This window comes from Pelobates fuscus, chromosome 4, assembly GCF_036172605.1.
Source record: "Pelobates fuscus isolate aPelFus1 chromosome 4, aPelFus1.pri, whole genome shotgun sequence".
Lineage (NCBI taxonomy): Eukaryota > Metazoa > Chordata > Amphibia > Anura > Pelobatidae > Pelobates > Pelobates fuscus.
In genome coordinates, this window is record NC_086320.1 from 168,704,753 (window position 1) to 168,722,153 (window position 17,401).

General features: G+C 41.8%; 1 protein-coding gene across 1 annotated transcript in view; it reads right to left on the reverse strand.

Moving 5' to 3' along the window:
- The window catches only part of FARS2 (phenylalanyl-tRNA synthetase 2, mitochondrial), a 480,681-nt gene that overhangs the window by 176,147 nt on the left and 287,133 nt on the right, over positions 1-17,401 (reverse strand). The window contains exon 6 of the mRNA XM_063450537.1: positions 483-643. Within this exon, the coding sequence (XP_063306607.1) occupies positions 483-643 (161 nt within the window). The remainder of the gene's footprint in view (positions 1-482; positions 644-17,401) is intronic.

Here is a 17,401-nt window from a genome sequence, read left to right on the forward strand (position 1 = left end):
ATATAGTCCAGTGAACAGCAGTCTGGAAACTTTAACAAATAATTTACTGAAGCTACTCTTCTATCAACATTTCAGTTTAAAACAAAATGCTCGTAAGGACTATTGTTTTCCGCGTGTAGAAGAGCAGGCAGGGAAGATGCATGGTGCAAAAACAAACAATGTAAAAAAACATCTCAAAACCATCTCATTACAACTCACAATTTTGGGTAAGCACAGAAAAACAGACAAGATGTGTTTGGTCACTGTGGGCTGTAAAAGTAATGCCATTGCTTTCACACAGATTAAAAGTGAATCCAGCATTGCTTCTGAAACACAGGACCATGCTTATCTGGGCAACAATGAATCTATATACAAAAAGTAGCAAATGGGTTTGTGTGAGGATTGTTGTACATGCAGTACATTGATGCAGAATTACTGGCAGTTTAATGACAAAAATCACCATAAGATCTATTCTTTGTTAATAGGCATTCTTTTTTCTTTACCTGGAATTCTACTTTATCATTGATATCTGACACATGGAACTGCTTCAGGAATAGCTCATTTTCACTCCAAAACAAGCGGATGTCAGGGATACCAAACAAAATCATGGCTAGCCTCTCTAATCCCAGTCCAAAAGCCCATCCAATTTTTTCATGAGCGCCAGCTGTAATGAAAAAGAAGAAAGAAATAAAAATTATAAATAAAAAACAAGATAAAATCCAAGGTTTCCTGAGAAAGATTTCAAATAAAGTGTCTACTGCTATTGGGTGAGCTATGGAGATATCTGCTATGAAATCTGTGTGTATTTGCTCTCTGATAACTATAAAACCTATATAAACAAATTATTCTAAAACCAATTAACGAACTATGCATAAAATCAAGAAAGTACCCTGCCTTTCCATAAATTCAAATTCAAATAGATTAGATTTTTACATTTCAAATATATGTTTACAAAATATGGAAAAAGGCATACATAGGGGGTAAAATTGCTGTACTTGGGTGCAGTAGCATATGTCAAATTTGTGGTCTTTATTGTTCTGAACCACACATATATTTTAAATGTGTGTGTGGTATTGGTGTTTTAATGAAGGGGTGTGTTTGTATGTAATTTAGAAGTTTGAATGCAGGGGTATATTTGTACGTAATGTTTATTTTTTTATTACAATACTTTATTACAGTAAAGAAATGCAGGTACAATAGAAAAAATACATCTGTCTGGTTACATAGTGGGATGGCGCAAGTATAACACAAAGCATGTAAGTAGCAATCAGTGGTGAGTATTAAAAGTCTGTACCAAAATGATGTATCCGTGGACTTTGGGAGGTCCACTCTACTTGTATATAAGTCATGTTATTGCGCTTTAACAGAAACTGAGGTATCTGGGTAAAAAGGTGTGACTAAGTAGATTCATGTTGTCGGTTCACTGGAAGTGTAGGTATCACGATAGCATAGCCATATGTCGGTAAAATATATATATATATATATATATATATAAATGAACTATAGGAGATACTTCCAAATATTAACGGAAAACTAGAGGCTCTATAATGCCTTTGGTATATTGTCAGATCGGAGGGATCCTATCCTAATGCTCATATACATTGAAGGCTATTACCTACTTATTCAGTCATATCTTACTTAACTGGCTGACTATAGAGCACTGGCACTCCGTTACCTCTGTAGGGTGAGAAGTATGCAGGAATGTGGTAAGGAGGTGGGGAGGAGGTTTAATACCTAGGTTCCTTCTGTAGGAAGTTCAACCACGGGTCCCATATCTTTTTGTAAAGAGAATAATTATGTGAAATGGAGAAACTAAGTTATTTAACACTCAAGATTTTTTACCCCTACATTGTTTTTATAGAATTTGCCCATTCCTTCTATATTTCTATTTTTTGGATCTTTATTCCGCCCTCCCATATGCCCATTTCCATTATGGGGTTTCTTTTGAGGTCCTGACACGTCCACAGGGGGTTGAGGTTGACGCACGCTAGCTTGTGGCGTCATTACGGCTGTGGCAAAATTAACTTCGCCACTTGTGCCTGGAGAGGACTGCTTGCCAGCCTCTTGCCATATGATTATGGTCCCTGGGAGGTTTGGCCCTTTAAATACAAGATTTGGGCATAATGGATTTTCGTTGTGCTGCTACTGGCTCTTTAACTCCCAGAGACAGGATTTGTACTTTTAAATTGGCACTTCGATTGCAGTCGAAGTGCTGAAGTAGTCGAAGTGGCCGCCATTCTAAAACCGAACACGTGGCGGCGGCCATTTTAATTAAGTCGAACGCGGTCAGAGGTGCGTGCCACTGAATCTATGGAACTAAAATCGGCTACGCATTTGTACGAACACCGCTGACCCTTACCTTCTCAGGAACTTCGACGCTTCGGCTGGAATCGAAGTACGTTCGACAATTCGAACATACTGTTAGACTGGGCTATTTGCACGAACGGCCTTTCTGTGTGAAATTGACCGACCGCAAAGCCCAACTCTATGGAACTCTTTTTGGGCATAACTATCTCCCAAACGGCTGAACGGCTTCAAATGATTTTTGGGTATGTTTGTATTTGAAATGTGCTGATTAATAATATGTGACTTTTATTAATATTGGATGTATAGTTTGAGAGTTATGAAGTTGGGTAAAAAGTATGTTTTAAACTGTACGGCTAATTAGGTTACCTCTCAGGCTAAGGGGAGGAGATGTGTGGGATGTAACCAGTGTGTGATTGGGTAATTCCTACTTGTCTGTGGGCATCTCTCTTGCATGACAGAATTGCATAAAAGCAAAGTGTGTGTCATTAAAAATCTTGTTCCAGTATTAAGCTTTGGCTCATGTGTGGATTATTTGGCGATACCAGCGATATTTATTCCTGTGGACTACTGTTATTATTCTATTGGGAAAAAAGGAATACTGGACGGTGATACAGTTTACTACCGTCACAACAGCCACCCCCTGATCGGCGCAAGGACCTCCCGCTCAACATGGAGAGGAGGCTTCTGCTGCACAACAAGGGCAAAACAAATAAATAAAAAATATATATACTACTTCCGGTTGTGGAGGGCAGAAGTGGCAAACGGCACCATTTCAGCCAACCACCTACATTTGTTTTCAACTATCTCTGAACCACCAATGATATGGTTAGCTACAATTAAACAGGAGTGTTAAAATTAAATTAACAAATGGGAGCCCTCAATCCCAGGTGTCACCAGGCTACACTAATGTATATAGCTCACAGACAAGTGAAATGCGTTTTGGCTGATTTGGACTTTTATTTACAATTTTTATACTCCAAATTTCTGGTTTTATATTTACTTTTTATTTGGAATCAATACATTTTCTTTATCCATTGAAGTCCTTGGAGCCTCTGGGAATCTTTACAGGGAAGTGCCATCCCTTCATACTGGTACATCACTGACCACCCTCAGAGCCATGAATTTAAGGCTCTCAACTAGGTGAGCATAACATTTACCACCTGTATATTATCTGCCTGTTTGCACATATACCACCCATTGGGTCCCTTTCTCCTTTTGTTTCCTTGTCGTTGTGGAGGTACATCTCAGAGGAAGGGGTGTGTTCCTGCCCAAAGAGCACATAGGCTTACGTACAAAGCCAATATTATATAGGCTCCAGACCAAGTGAGTGGTTTCAGTTCTTTACTTTCATCACTCATTTTCACCAAAACCATCTACACTATATGTTTTTTTTATCTATTTGTTCCCTTCATTTTATGTGTAAAAGCATATTCCTGAATTTAAGACAACACAAAATTGTTGGGGTAAGTGAACCCCTCTATCACTTATATTTGTATTAGCGCTCCACTAGGTGGTGTATTTTACACTTTTTTTTTTTTGTTTATAGAAGTCCCTCCATGATTTGGATTGATTCTACTTTGTTGATCCATTCCAGAATAGTGGGTGCTGATGGTTTCTTCCAGTTTAGGGGAATTAAAAGGTTGGCGGCTGTCAGGAGGTGTTTAAGTAGCTTTGAATTGTGCTTAGGCAGTGGCATGGGAAACAAGTAGAACAAAAAGGGCTTTGGATCAAGGCGAAAATGAGTCTAGTTATGTTTTCCCAAAATTTTGGGATGGTTGGAAACTTCCACCATATATGATCAAGAGTACAAATATCCTGTTTGCAACTCCAACAGTTTTCGGTGGTCGTTGGAAAGATGGTATGCAAATGAACAGGTGAGTAATGCCATCTAGTGACTCGTTTATATTTGCCCTCCTGGATGGTTGAGTTTATAGAGGATTTGTGCAGTTGGAGGAATATTGTTGTCCATTCCTTTCCAGACATGTCTATAGATCTTAGATACTAAGAGAGATGTCTATGCGTGATCTTGTGGGTTTTGCAGTGTGTTTCTAATAGCATAAGGTCTCGTTTGGCAGCTGTTAATTCAGGCATAGAGGAGAGTGTTAGTTGGTTATATCTGAACTGTTGCAGAGTCGTTGGGTTCCCCTCAGTTATCAGTTCATGTACTGGGGTCATTCCTGAAGTATGTTGCAACATTCCTAGGGTTAAGTATTTGGTATCATGGAAAGCCTCGTAGGTTGCAGGGGAAAGTCCTGGTTGGAATAGAGGGTTCTGGGTTATCATATATAGCGGAGATGGATGAGGGGAAATCGAACTGAGATGTCTCTTACCCATCCAGCTACTCAGGGTACGAATGGTAGTCGGGTGGGTGGCATGTTGTGAAAGTACAAATGCCCAGCCTGATTTGCACCATGGGACAGTATATATTGGTACTTGGAACAGAGAGTCCTCCAGTTTCACTCATTGTTTAGTAGCGTTAGGATCAGTGGTGTATTTTGAATTTGTGCTGCCCTAGACATGCACCCCCTAATTTAAATTTTCCCCACCCCCTTCCTGTCAAGGCCACAAATCTTCCTGTTAAAAACTAACACACACTTTGACTGGCATACACACATACTCACACACTCACTGATTTGACACAATCTGACAGGCACACACAAATACTGATTTGACACAATCTGACAGACACACACAATCACTCAGACATGCACTGAAAGACACACACACACATTCACTGAGAAACACACATTGACAGAGATACACACACACTGAAAGACATTCACACACATTCACTGACAGACACACTCACAGAAAAACACACACACACACTGACATACAAACACACACAAACTGACAGATAGACATACACGCACACATTTTTTGACAGACAAACTCACTGACAGATTCACTCACTCAGACACACTGACAGATATAACAACACATTCACTGACAGACTGACACACACTGACATACACACACATTTCCTCCCAACATTTACAAATACTTATTTACATTTATTTTAATTTAAATCCACCCAGTCCCCATATCTTTTATCCTGCTTGAGGGTGGCCAGCCGGCCAGCTCTTGGGCACCCCATAAGTCAACGCAAACAAGGTATTTGCCAGGGCACACTGGGGCAGGGTTTTTTGCCGCCCCCTGGAATGTGCTGCCCAAGGCAAATGCCTTGTTTGCCTTGCACTAAATACAGCGCTGGTTAGCATCTAACCATTCGTATATCCTGGTTAGGAAAACTGCTTTGTGGTAGATTTGCAGATTAGGAAGACCCAGCCCCCCCAGAGAGTCAGACCCACTGGTCAGAGTGAGAAATGGGATTCTGGGATGTTTGTAGGCCCGGATAAATGCCATAAATAGTTTTCTAGCCTCTGTAACAAACTATTTAGGAAGGCTGATCGGAAGGACTTGTAGCAGATAGAGGAAGCGGGGGAGTACATTCATTTTAGAATATTCACGTGGCATAGCCAACCAAAGTGTGGTATATGCCATAATTTAAGATCACATGTCACCTCTAGCATAAGTGGAAAGCTGAGCTCAAATAATGTGTGGGGTAGGAAAACACCCAGGTTATGGGTACCTTCGTGAGATATCGGCCCTCTCATTTGAGGTTATGTTCAATGCCAGAATTTTGCTTTTAGCTAAATTGACTTGAAAGTTAGATAATTTGTTGTATTGTGAGATTTCTTGGAGAAGGTGTGGCATGGTAATTGTTGGGTTTGTGACTATAAATAATAAGTCATCGGCAAATGCTGCGACTTTATGGTCATCGTTGTTTATTTGCATCCCCTGGATATTGGAATTGTCCCTCATGACTTGTAAAAAAGGCTCAATGACCAGAATGAATAAGAGAGGGGAGAGGGAGCACCCCTGTTTTGTGCCGTTCCTGATGTTTAATGGGTCAGATAGCTGTTCATTAATTTTAAATCAAGCTGTGGACTCAGAGTAGATGGCTTGGAACCACTTTATCCAATTAGAGCCAAATCTTATGGCCCGCAGCGTGCCTAGCAGCATGTACCAGTCCACCCTGTCAAACGCCTTTTCGACATCTATAGAAAGAAGGAGAGATTGAGCAGAGGTTGTTTTGGAGAGATATATCAGATTGAGTTGTTTTCTGGTGTTGTTTTTAGCTTCCCTCCCCGGCACAAACCACGCCTGATCAGGGAGGACCAGTCCTCCCAGGACTGGCCGCAGGCGAGTGGCTAGGATCTTAGTGAATATTTTTAAATCAACATTAATTAGGGAGATGGGTCTGTAGCTAGTAGCTACCACACTCTGTTGGGTCTTTTCCGGGTTTTAAAAGAAGTGTAACGTGAGCTTCTAGTGCTGAGTGGAGGAGGCTTGTATCAGAAGTGAGTGAGTTATATGCTATTAGGAAGGGTTGAGATAGTTCATGAAGGAATATTTTATAATATTTAGCTGTGAACCCGTCTGGGCCTGGGCTTCTACCAGGTGGTAGATGCTTAATTGCTGTACACAATTCATCAATTTGCAGGGGTCCATCAAATACCTGTAGGGCATTACGGGGGATAGTGTGTTTGATCCTGGCTTCTAGGTACTGAGTAATGCATTCCTTGGGAGATGGCGAATATCTAAGGTTGTAGAGAGAGGTGTAAAAGTCATGGGATGCTTTTATGATGTTGGGTATCAGGTATGAGGTGTCCCCGTGTCCCCTGTGCTTGTTTGGATTTTTTCTATAAATGTGGACTGCTGCTGAAGGGCCCTAGCCAAATGTTTTCCCACATTTGCCCCCCTGGGAGTAGTAGTAGTAAAAGTAGTAGTAAAAGTAGCTTCCTTTTGGTTTGCATATTTAGTAGCATTTGAAGCTTGGATCTCACATCTATTAGGGGTTTATAGTCTGTTAGTTACAAAGTGGCCTGGTGCTTATTTTCAAGGTCCCTGATGTCTGAGAAGAGTATTTTTTTTTTTTTTTTTTTAATTCTTTATTTTTGTTCATATCGCATGTTCACATCTTTTAAACGGCATTACATGGCCAAATGTAGATAACATGGCGTAAAACATTGTACAGGTAAAATCACAATAGCCATATATGCGTAACCGCCTAACATCAGGCTTGTATATGCAACATGAGGTTTTAGGTAGGAAAAGTATATGCTTAAGTAAAAGTAGAATGAGTGGATATCAATACACACATGGATATCAGTACACACATTCTCCGTACATCCTCTACATTTACAGTATTACGTGTCGTTGAGCTGCGTTAGGAAAATGTGTGTTACGCTGTGTTTGTCAGGAGCTTATACAAGGCTAGTTCAGGCGATACCAGGCCCTGTTGGGAGCGATGTGTACAAAGATATATAGTGGAGGGGTGTGGGGGTGAATCTTGGTGTTTTACGGCTTTGGAAGTGTGCCTACGGAGCCAGAGAAATAACAATAGCAACTTCTTAACTTAAAGATTTAGAAACTGAAAGAACAAAAAAAAATGATGACACAAGGAAAATCTACAGTTAGTTCAGACGGTGTCAAGCTGGAGGGTCCGCCGACCCCGCTGTGCCTCTCCTCGGGACAAATGGGGGGGTCTCATCTACCGCCCATGTTCTTCTTTCATGCGGTGGAGGAACTTCTGCTGAGATTCCCAAAGCTTGAAGAAATGCAGGTACGTCTTGGAGGTTGGAGAGAGGGATCTTCTTGCCGCTCTTTTCTGCCACTAGGTAGTGTGGGCCTCATTTGTACGAGAACTCCGCCTCTCTCAGTAGCCTTGTGGTGGAGCGGAGCGATTGCCTCCATTGCATGGTTGCTCTAGAGAGATCCTTATAAAAGGATAGCTGGGAGCCCTCAAAAGATAGCGAGGGAGATGCTCTCGTGGCACTGAGGACTGCGGATTTATCAGAGTCTCTTTGAAATTGCAATAGCACGTCCCTAGGTGCCTCTGGGGGTGCCTTAGTTGCCTTTGACAGTCGGTGGCATCGGTCGGTGACCGCTTGCTTTGCTTGCTTGGGCGTTAATAATGTGGCCATCAGTCGCCGTACATAGTGGGGTAGTTCGTCTGGCGAGACAGACTCTGGTATGCCTCGGATCCTAACGTTGCAAGCTTTGGCTCTGTCCTCTAGGCTCGCGAGTCGTGCGCTCATTTCACTGTTCTTTTTTTGTAGAGCGCGGAGTGCAGCATCAGTGGCTGATTGTGCCAAGTGTGTGCCCCCTAGTTCTCCCTCCACTGCCTGGACCCAGCCTGTCAGCGTGGCGACATCCTCCCTCACTACTGCTATGTCAGCTTGGAACATAGCTTTGAGGTCTTGGAGTAAGGCTTTAATATCAGCCTTAGTCGAGGGAGCTGCATCCCCAAGCCCTGCATGCTGTAATTGTGTGGTAATTACCCTGGGCAGTGTGGCATGGAAGTCGGCCTCTGTTGCACTCTCGGCTTCCGACGAGGCTGTGGAGTAGGCCGCGGTCGGCGCCATCTTGGATTGCACCGGAGGTTGCTGCTGTAGGAACAAACTCCCAATATCTCGGCAGCCGGGGCCAGGATCTGCTCGCTGCTTTTTGGAGCGGCGTCCCATGTTCTATGGACCCTGGGGAGCCTGTCTCGGGCTTTGTGTGCGTCCTGTGAGCCAGTATATGAGCTGGTAAATCAGGCGGCTGCACGGAGCTCACAGTAAGTGCGACCGTCTCGCTTGGGCGCTGGCTCCGCCCCCCTGAGAAGAGTATTTTAACTTCAGCTTCTCTCGTTTTTTTCTTTTTGGTAGATAATCAGAACTCCCTGTATAACACATTTATGTACTTCCCAAGTATCTGTAGGGGTGTGGAGGAGTTGAATAGTAATTGATAGATTCACTGAGTGTGTTTAGAACTTTGGGATCAGTCAGGAGCCCATATGTACTTGATTGTAAAAGTGGAGTAAAAGGAATAGTACCGCCTAGAGGGGTGAAGTATGCGCCAGCTGTCATACAATTGAGCCCGATCAAGTAAGTCAATGAGGCGTTTCCGTGTGGATGATTGATATGATTACGTTGTAGAGGTCGAGTCTAGGATAGTGTCTAGTGTGGAATTCAAGTCCCCACCCATGATAAGAACTCCCTCTGCAAATTTGTCCTTCCCTACCTGACCCTTCACCATGATAAATCTGCCTGTGTCGTCAAATTTGTGAGCTTTATAAGAGAAGGGTAAGTGAGTTGCATTCACTATGGTCACTCCTCTTGATTTAGAGTCAGTGTAGTTATTAAAGTACCCCTCTGGATATCTATAATTTTTTTGCGTTTTGGGGCAGCTCCTTCATGAAACTGTGTCTCTTGGGAAAAAAAAAGCCACGTCAGCTTTTAGTTTGTGGATTTCTGACAGTGCCAAGGATAATTTTCCGGGGAATTAATACGAAGCCCTCAAAGTCTGCTGGGCTGGAGGGAGGAGATTCCCCTCGTGATGCCAACGCCATTTTGGAACCCTCCGGTTCGTACTGTGATTCTGAGGAATCACGAAAATACTTGGTGAGGGAACCCCCTTTTGCATTGATGGTCTTCCCTGGCGTAGTGTGGCTTTAGTGGCCTTTCTTAGTGTTACCCATATCGCTATTTCGGCCCTCATTTTAGCAAGATTCTGCTGTTGATATCAGGGAAACAAGCTGTATGCATCTATGCAGCTCCACACCCCCTCCCCCTGTACAGAATGTTTGTGGTTGATTTTAAGGGTGTGTTTGCATATTATGTTGGTGGTTGAATGTTGGGATGTATGCACACACACACGCTGACACATACATACTTACAAAAATATACATACACACTGACACATACACACACTCCGATGCACACACTGACACAGACACACCTTCACACAGAGATACACACACACACAAATATACATACATGTCATAATGTTTATATTTGCAGCTACCCTCCTGTTAGAATACTCTTTGTGTGCTTTCTTGGGGTAATTCTGGATGAGGATGATGGCAGTGTAGAGTCTGGAGCAGCTCTCTCCTCACTCACCTGCCCCCGTCCACATCCCCCCACCCGCTGCCTGTGCTGCCCAGTACTGTCTATATGAAGCTGAATAAGGATGCCAATTCTAGAGGGGCTGGGTCGTGGCCCTTTTAGCAATACCATATACCAACAGTGCCACCAGATGCCTCCTCCATCATACAGGCCCCATTGTAGCCGCACTGGGGGTAATTCCGCAGCTGGACATTGTCATACTCTTCCATATGTACAAGAGTAAAAGAGAGGTCTATGCAGGATCTGAAGAAAACCCAAGGTCCTGCAATAAAAGTAAGAAGAAGCATTTTCTCCACCGTCTAGTAATGGTTGCTGGAAATTGACAAAAGCATGCTTTTTGTCAAGTTTTGTTTTGTTTTGTTAACTTCATACTTTACCATACGACAAAATAGGAACTTTATTGCGTTATGTTTTTTGAAAGCACTGAAAGGCCTTGATTTCCTTCTATTGTCAGAAAACAGAAAAAACAAAACAAAAAAAAACAAAACAACCGATTTCAGACAACTGTTTCTCTAATTGATTTAAAACCATTAGAAAATGTAAGTAGCCAACCTGATTAACTTTCGCACATTTATCAGCTTTTTTTGATAACTAACTGCCATTATGCCCCTACATGCTATGCTGTGGGCGGGGCATGTAATAAATGAGCAGCTATTGCTTGCAAGTTGCTAGTAATATACAGGCAGTTCCCCAAGTGCCCCATTCCATAGGCATCGGGTGGGGGCAGCTGGTGGTGGCGGCCAGTGGGTGGGGGCTATAAAATGTGTGGGATACATCCCAGTGTTCCCATCTGCCCAACCCATGGTCTGCAGATGGGGGCTCTAATTATAATTAACAGGGTGAAAATATCTAATGTCACTCCCGGCTCACACCCATTGACAGCAGCTACTAAGATAATTATAACCTGAGGGGGAGGGGGACTAATGCCTCTCAGGTCCCACCCGTCAGGTGGGAGCTACTAATATAATATAGAAAGGAGATGGGAATACTATTACCCACTAACCCCATGTGTTAAACAAATATTATAGACTCTACCCACTGTCAATGTCAGAAATGGGATACACCCCAAGTTATTATAATATTGTTATCACCCCCTCCCCCTGCCACCAATGGGTGGGTTTATAAAGTCCCCAGGGTCATTGTTATTAGAGTTTATGAGTGATGGGGTGGAAGACTCTATGACCCCTCCTGTGTATTATTAAGTTAAAGTCCCGCTGTAGGAAACCGAGGGAGGACCAGGGGAAAATAAATGGGATTTCCCCAATCCTCTCTAAAGCATACAATGTGCAGAGCCCTGCTGAAGTACTCTCTGATTGGGAAAAAAAAAAAAAAAACTCCCTTTGTTTGTGTTTGCTGGTGTCTTGTTTCTGGTGTCCCCCTATGAGGGACAGCATAGAACAAAATTGGACAGAGCTGGTGTGTTTGTAGAAGGGACTGACTTCTGTGGTGTAGTGTGTGTGTGTGTGTGTAAGGGTCTGTTTGTGCTAGGTGCTAGCTGTGGCTAGCTGCTATAGTGTGTGTGCATGCACATGTGTAGGGCCTGTAGAGACTGTGTGCGTGTCCATTTGGTGTCACTCCCTGCCTCAACTGCCATCGCGAGAGAGACGGAAATTCCTAAGTAGAAACTTCTCTTAGCTCTCCTGAGTTAAGCGCTGCAAGGCAGGCGGTGGCTATGGTGTTTTGAGTATTGCTTTAATGATAATAGAAACATTACAAACATTTGGAATCAGATTACACAATTAGTGACCTGCTGCTGTGATTGCAGTAATAAAAAAAAAACTTGATCTTTGCATTTTTAAGCAAATGTGTTACAACATGCACTATATTTTTATTATACTATTCATCATTTCTTGGATAACAGTTTAAAAGATTAAGTATGTTGCCTCTAGGACGGCAAGGGCAACATTATTTATAAAATATTAGCCATATTGTTTTAGCCTGCGTATATTTAACAGCACACATTTAAATAATATTGTTTTAATGCAGGCACTACTTTCATCATCTGTCACTGCTTCCTTTTCTGGTATGCAGTTTCCATGACAATGCTTTTTCCTCTACTATCCACTTGCTGTCTGTTGCTTTGACTTTTATATTTGTTTTTGCTCTCTTTGTATCAATCTGCTGTACCTGCATTTTTGGAAGGGTGCAGAAAAATGCATATTATTTGACATGCTCTACAAATGTATCTTTTAAATGGTCTTGTTGCTTATTTTTTTTTCAACTGAAGCTGAAATAACCCATTTTATAACAAATTCTTATTGGGCCCAATAAGCATGCCCACCATTATATTTGACGCCACAAATAAAAACAAAAAACCCGTAAACTTGCCTTGATTTCAGCTCTCATGCCCTGTCTGTCGTCACACAGCATCACTTCTTGGTCCAATCAAATGGTTCTCATACAGGATCATTTGATTGGATCAATCTCCAGGCTCAGAGAGCATGTGCACTCTGAGCCAGGGTGGGGAGAGAGGAAAGGAGTGGGAAGGATTATTTAAATTAAAACATAATAAATAGCTGTATATGCAGGGAGACTGGGAGGGAGAGCACTAAGGGATGGAGGAAGGGTAGATCAAGGTTTCCCCGTGCAGGTGTGCTTCAAAGGTATGTCTGTCGCCGGTGCTCAAAGTGGCTTATCTATGTAAATGCAAAGCAGACACCCGCATACAGATTACTTGCTCCATGACCAGTTTTTAAAGCAGAAGTGGTCATGGATGTTGGAGTAACCCTTTAACTATAGGGGCACACCAGACACTTAACTATACATCAGGCAAGAATTTTCTTTCCTGGATTCACCATTCAAGTATCCTCTACTTCACTATTGCTCTTCACTGATGTGCATTTAATACACACACATATTTTTATAGGGAGAGCTATGATAAAAAAAATCAATTTCCTGATCAATCATGGCAGCATTTACTCATGGGTTAGCTCCTCCCCTCACAGCAGAAAGGACAGGAAACAGAACTCTGAAACTGGTATAAATAGATCCTCCCCCTTCCCATCAGGCAGTCTTTTTTCCTGTCCTTCACAGCAGTTTGGAAGGAGTCTGCTTATGCAGGCCTAGTTTTTTCTTTTATGCTCACCAGGCAATATTTTTGAAGCCCTGCCGGGGTTCAGCCTCTAAGCCCTGAAGACCCAGCAACGCACTATTGTAAAAGTGGCTAGACTGGGTACCCCCTTTAGTGACCGGGGGTCGGACCCAACCTCTCCCTCAGGGGATGAAAATGGTCCACTGCATGCCAGGGTTCAGCCTCTTATCCCTGAAGACCCAGCAACAGGCCAGCTTGGGTACCCCCTCAGGGGATGAATGTGATATACTGCCTACATGAAGCCAGGCCAGGGTTCAGCCTCTTATCCCTGAGGACCCAGCAAACAGCACATCTGTAAAGGTTGCCAGCCTGGGTTCCTACTTCAGCAACCAGGGGTCTGTCCTATCTCTCTCTGAAGTGATGACAGTAGTCCACTGCATACATGAGGCCCAGCCGAGTCTAAGCCTTTGTCCCTGAAGACCCAGCAAACAGCACATCGGTAAGAGTTGCCAGCCTGGGTACCTCCTTGAGTATCAGGAGTCTAACCTATCTCTCTCCCTGAGAGGATGACAGCGGTCCACTGCATACATAAGGCCAGCCGAGTCTAAGCCTTTATCCCTGAAGACCCAATATACAGCACTTCCATAAGGTGACTACCTGGGTATACATATTCTATGTATTCCACCTTGACTGGGGTTTGGTTAAACCTTCTTCCACTGGTGATGATGAAAGGCTTATGGGGTACAGATGGAAGCCTATAGTTTAAACGGTTTAGGCTGTCAGTTGTTCAAATCCCCATTTTGCCACTGAAACACAGGCCTGCAACTGTTCAGGTAAGTGCATTAGCAATTTAGATTAAAACTAGTATAGGCACCTGGGTCTCTGTTCTTTCAGTCCCTCCCAGCTGCTTACATTAGGCTTCCTTCTAACAAATAGGTCACATTTAGGAGGTTTGTGTGGTGAGCATTTAGGTAAGTTTATACATGAAAGAATGCTTGGTGCAAAAGAGTGCTGATAATGCAAGGAGGCATTGTGCAAAAGAGTGCTGATAATGCAATGAGGCATTGTGAAAAAAGAGTGCTGATAATGGATATCCTGGCTGTATAAAGTCTGCTGGAATTCCACAGTCCTGAAGACAGAGAAATATCCAAGGTAAGAACTTTCCTGGATAACTGATTGAAGTACACACATATATATGACCGGTTTTAAAAATCTAAGTCCATACACACACTTGTTTCTATCAAGGCATGTGGCATTGATTGCTGTTATCTGTGCATTATTGCAAAGAAGCAGGCTTTTGCAGACAGTGGAAGAATATACTGCACAGGAGACCACTCGGTCTCAGTATCTGTACACAAACTGGTTTCTGTTACAGCATCATTATGTTTCCAATCTATGCTTTATGTATGAATTGGTCTGAAGACTCTGCCTCAGTGTGTGTCCAGTATATGCTCTATGTATGAGTTACTATGAGGACACGGCCTCAGTATATGTGTCCGCTATATGCTCTATGTAAGAGTTACTGTGTGAACACTGCCTCAGTATAAGTATCCACTATATGCTGTATGTATGAGTTAAGAGGACATCACCTCAGTATAGGTATCCACTATAGGCTCTATGTATGAGTTGCAATGAGGTCGCTACCTCAGTATATGTATGCAATATATGCTTTATGTATGAATTCTATGAGGACACAGCCTCAGTATATGTATCCACTATGTTGTGTATGTATGAGTTGATCTGAAGACTCTGCCTCAGTTTGTGTTCTCTATATGCTCTGTGTTGCTGTGAATACACAGCCTCAGTATATGTACTCTACGTGCTTTATGTGTAAGTTAGAGACATTGCTTCAGTGTATCTGTTCACTATATGCTTGATGTATTAGTGGAAACACAATATAGGTGAATGAGACACATCCTCTATATGAATCCAATCTAATACAAGTTCTATGTGTGCTTGTTAGTCACAATCACAACCTCAGTATATGTGTGAGGAATAATATGTGCATGAAGCTCTGTTAAAACACAGCCGCAATTTAGCTCACTCATATAATCTTACTATGTGTGCAGGCATAGTGTCACTGTATATAGCAGAGGTAGGCTATGTATGATTACTGTTTAAACAGACTCAGTATATGTGAGTGGTATATTATGTGCATGAAGCTCTTTTATACACAGCCTCAATTTAGCTCACTCATATAATCTTACTATGTGTGCAGGCATAGTGTCACTGTATATAGCAGAGGTAGGCTATGTATGATTACTGTTTATTCAGACTCAGTATATGTGACGAAATCTCTGTGCATAAGGTGCTGTTAGAAACATCCACAATGTATGTGATTCCTATATTCTGTATGCAGGTTGGTATTAATATATAACCAATTTATACACAGCCTTGGTAGATCTAACAATACAAATGATCTAAGGTCTGTTTTGAGCGGAGATATAATACAGCCCAATTCTAGCAAAAACAATTGTACTGGGTAAGTAACTATTGCCTACTGTGGATTTTCCATTTCAGTTTTTAAATGAAGTAAATAAGGGAACATACTGCTTTTGGTTTTGTATTAGATTCCCTCTCCCACAGGTGTTTCAGGATATGCAATTAACACAGTTTACCACTTCAGATAGATTGCAGGTGTTTCTGAACCTGTCTGAGTGTCTCTTCCAGGAGAGAAGGAGATCTGATTTCCAAAATGGAGCATGGTAATGTTTAACATTATTAATGTGGTTTGGTTTTTTTTTTTGTGTACACACCTATGTATACATGAGACCATTCTACAAAAGTGTTTCTATTGCCAGGTATCATCTCCTCTCTGATCAAGATAGGAATTTTTTTTGTTAAGTTTGGTGGCAGGGTTAACCTTTAGATATATGCTGATTACTGTTGCACAGCTTAGTAGATCATGCTGGTTGCAGGAGCACAAATTGGGCTATTAATTGATCTCATAAGTAGGTAACTCTGAAACAATTACCTGACTGTTTTCTCTGGTATATTTCTTTTCTTTCTTAAATCTTATTTAAAAGCTGTTAATATTGGCCTTTTCTTTCACCTACTCTGAAAAATTCTCCTGGTCTGGTTTATACATTTTATTCAGTATTCTCCTTTATTACTTGGGGACCTGAATGTTTGGCAATCCCTTAAGTATATGTCAAGGGTGGCATGCTTTTGATTCTTAAGGAGTTAATGTTCAGAATTTTCTCTCAGATTCCCCTGTTGTGAAGGGGAACATTATAATTTCCTTTCTGCAATAGAATGTATTCTTTTAGGCTCATATGCTCCAGGGGACTTTGATACTGAGTATTGCAAGTATTTTAATTGACATTGGAAGGTCTTTCCAGTTCCTAGACCATTCTACCAGGCTTACTATTTCAGATAAAATTCACCTGCTACCAGAACAATAGAGGAAATCCCTGAACACGTAGTTCCATTATGGACCTCTCTTCTGATATCCATGGGGATTCTTCTAGGTGTCCTTTATATCTGGAATTTGCAACCAATGTGTGACTTTAAGTGGTTGATTCATCCTGCATATTATAAGGTAATGCAGCTTGCTGATGACAAACATTTGACTGATTTTTACATGGTCTCTGTACCTAGATCGGTATAAGTTATGGTCACTTCTAACATTGCATTGATTTAATACTTGTGGATTATATGCTTGGTTTGGTGTTGATATCTTGCAGATAAAACCAACTGCTTATTATCACCACAGGCTCTGCCATAAGTACTTCATCACTATCTGAAGATAAGGTAAGAGTAAGTGTGCGATTGTTGGTTCTCATAAGGATAACTGAATATCTTCTACTATCCTGCTTATTATGTCTGTTGCCACAATGTATCATGTGCCTATTGCATATCTCCTACTCAGGTTGCACAACAGTCTCTAATAAATTTGATTATGCTCTTTGGCATAATCTCTACTATTTACAACAATATGTTTATCTTTGAATGTAGGTACTGATGTGGTTGGCCTACATTGCCTACTTATAATTTAGTAGTTACCACAAATTCTACGGTTCATACCGATATTCCTTTTTTCCTCAACTACTCTGTATATGATTCTTTTTGCCTTTGCCTAGTAATGTTATTGGTTTATACCTCTCCTGTAACTGATCATTACTGTATC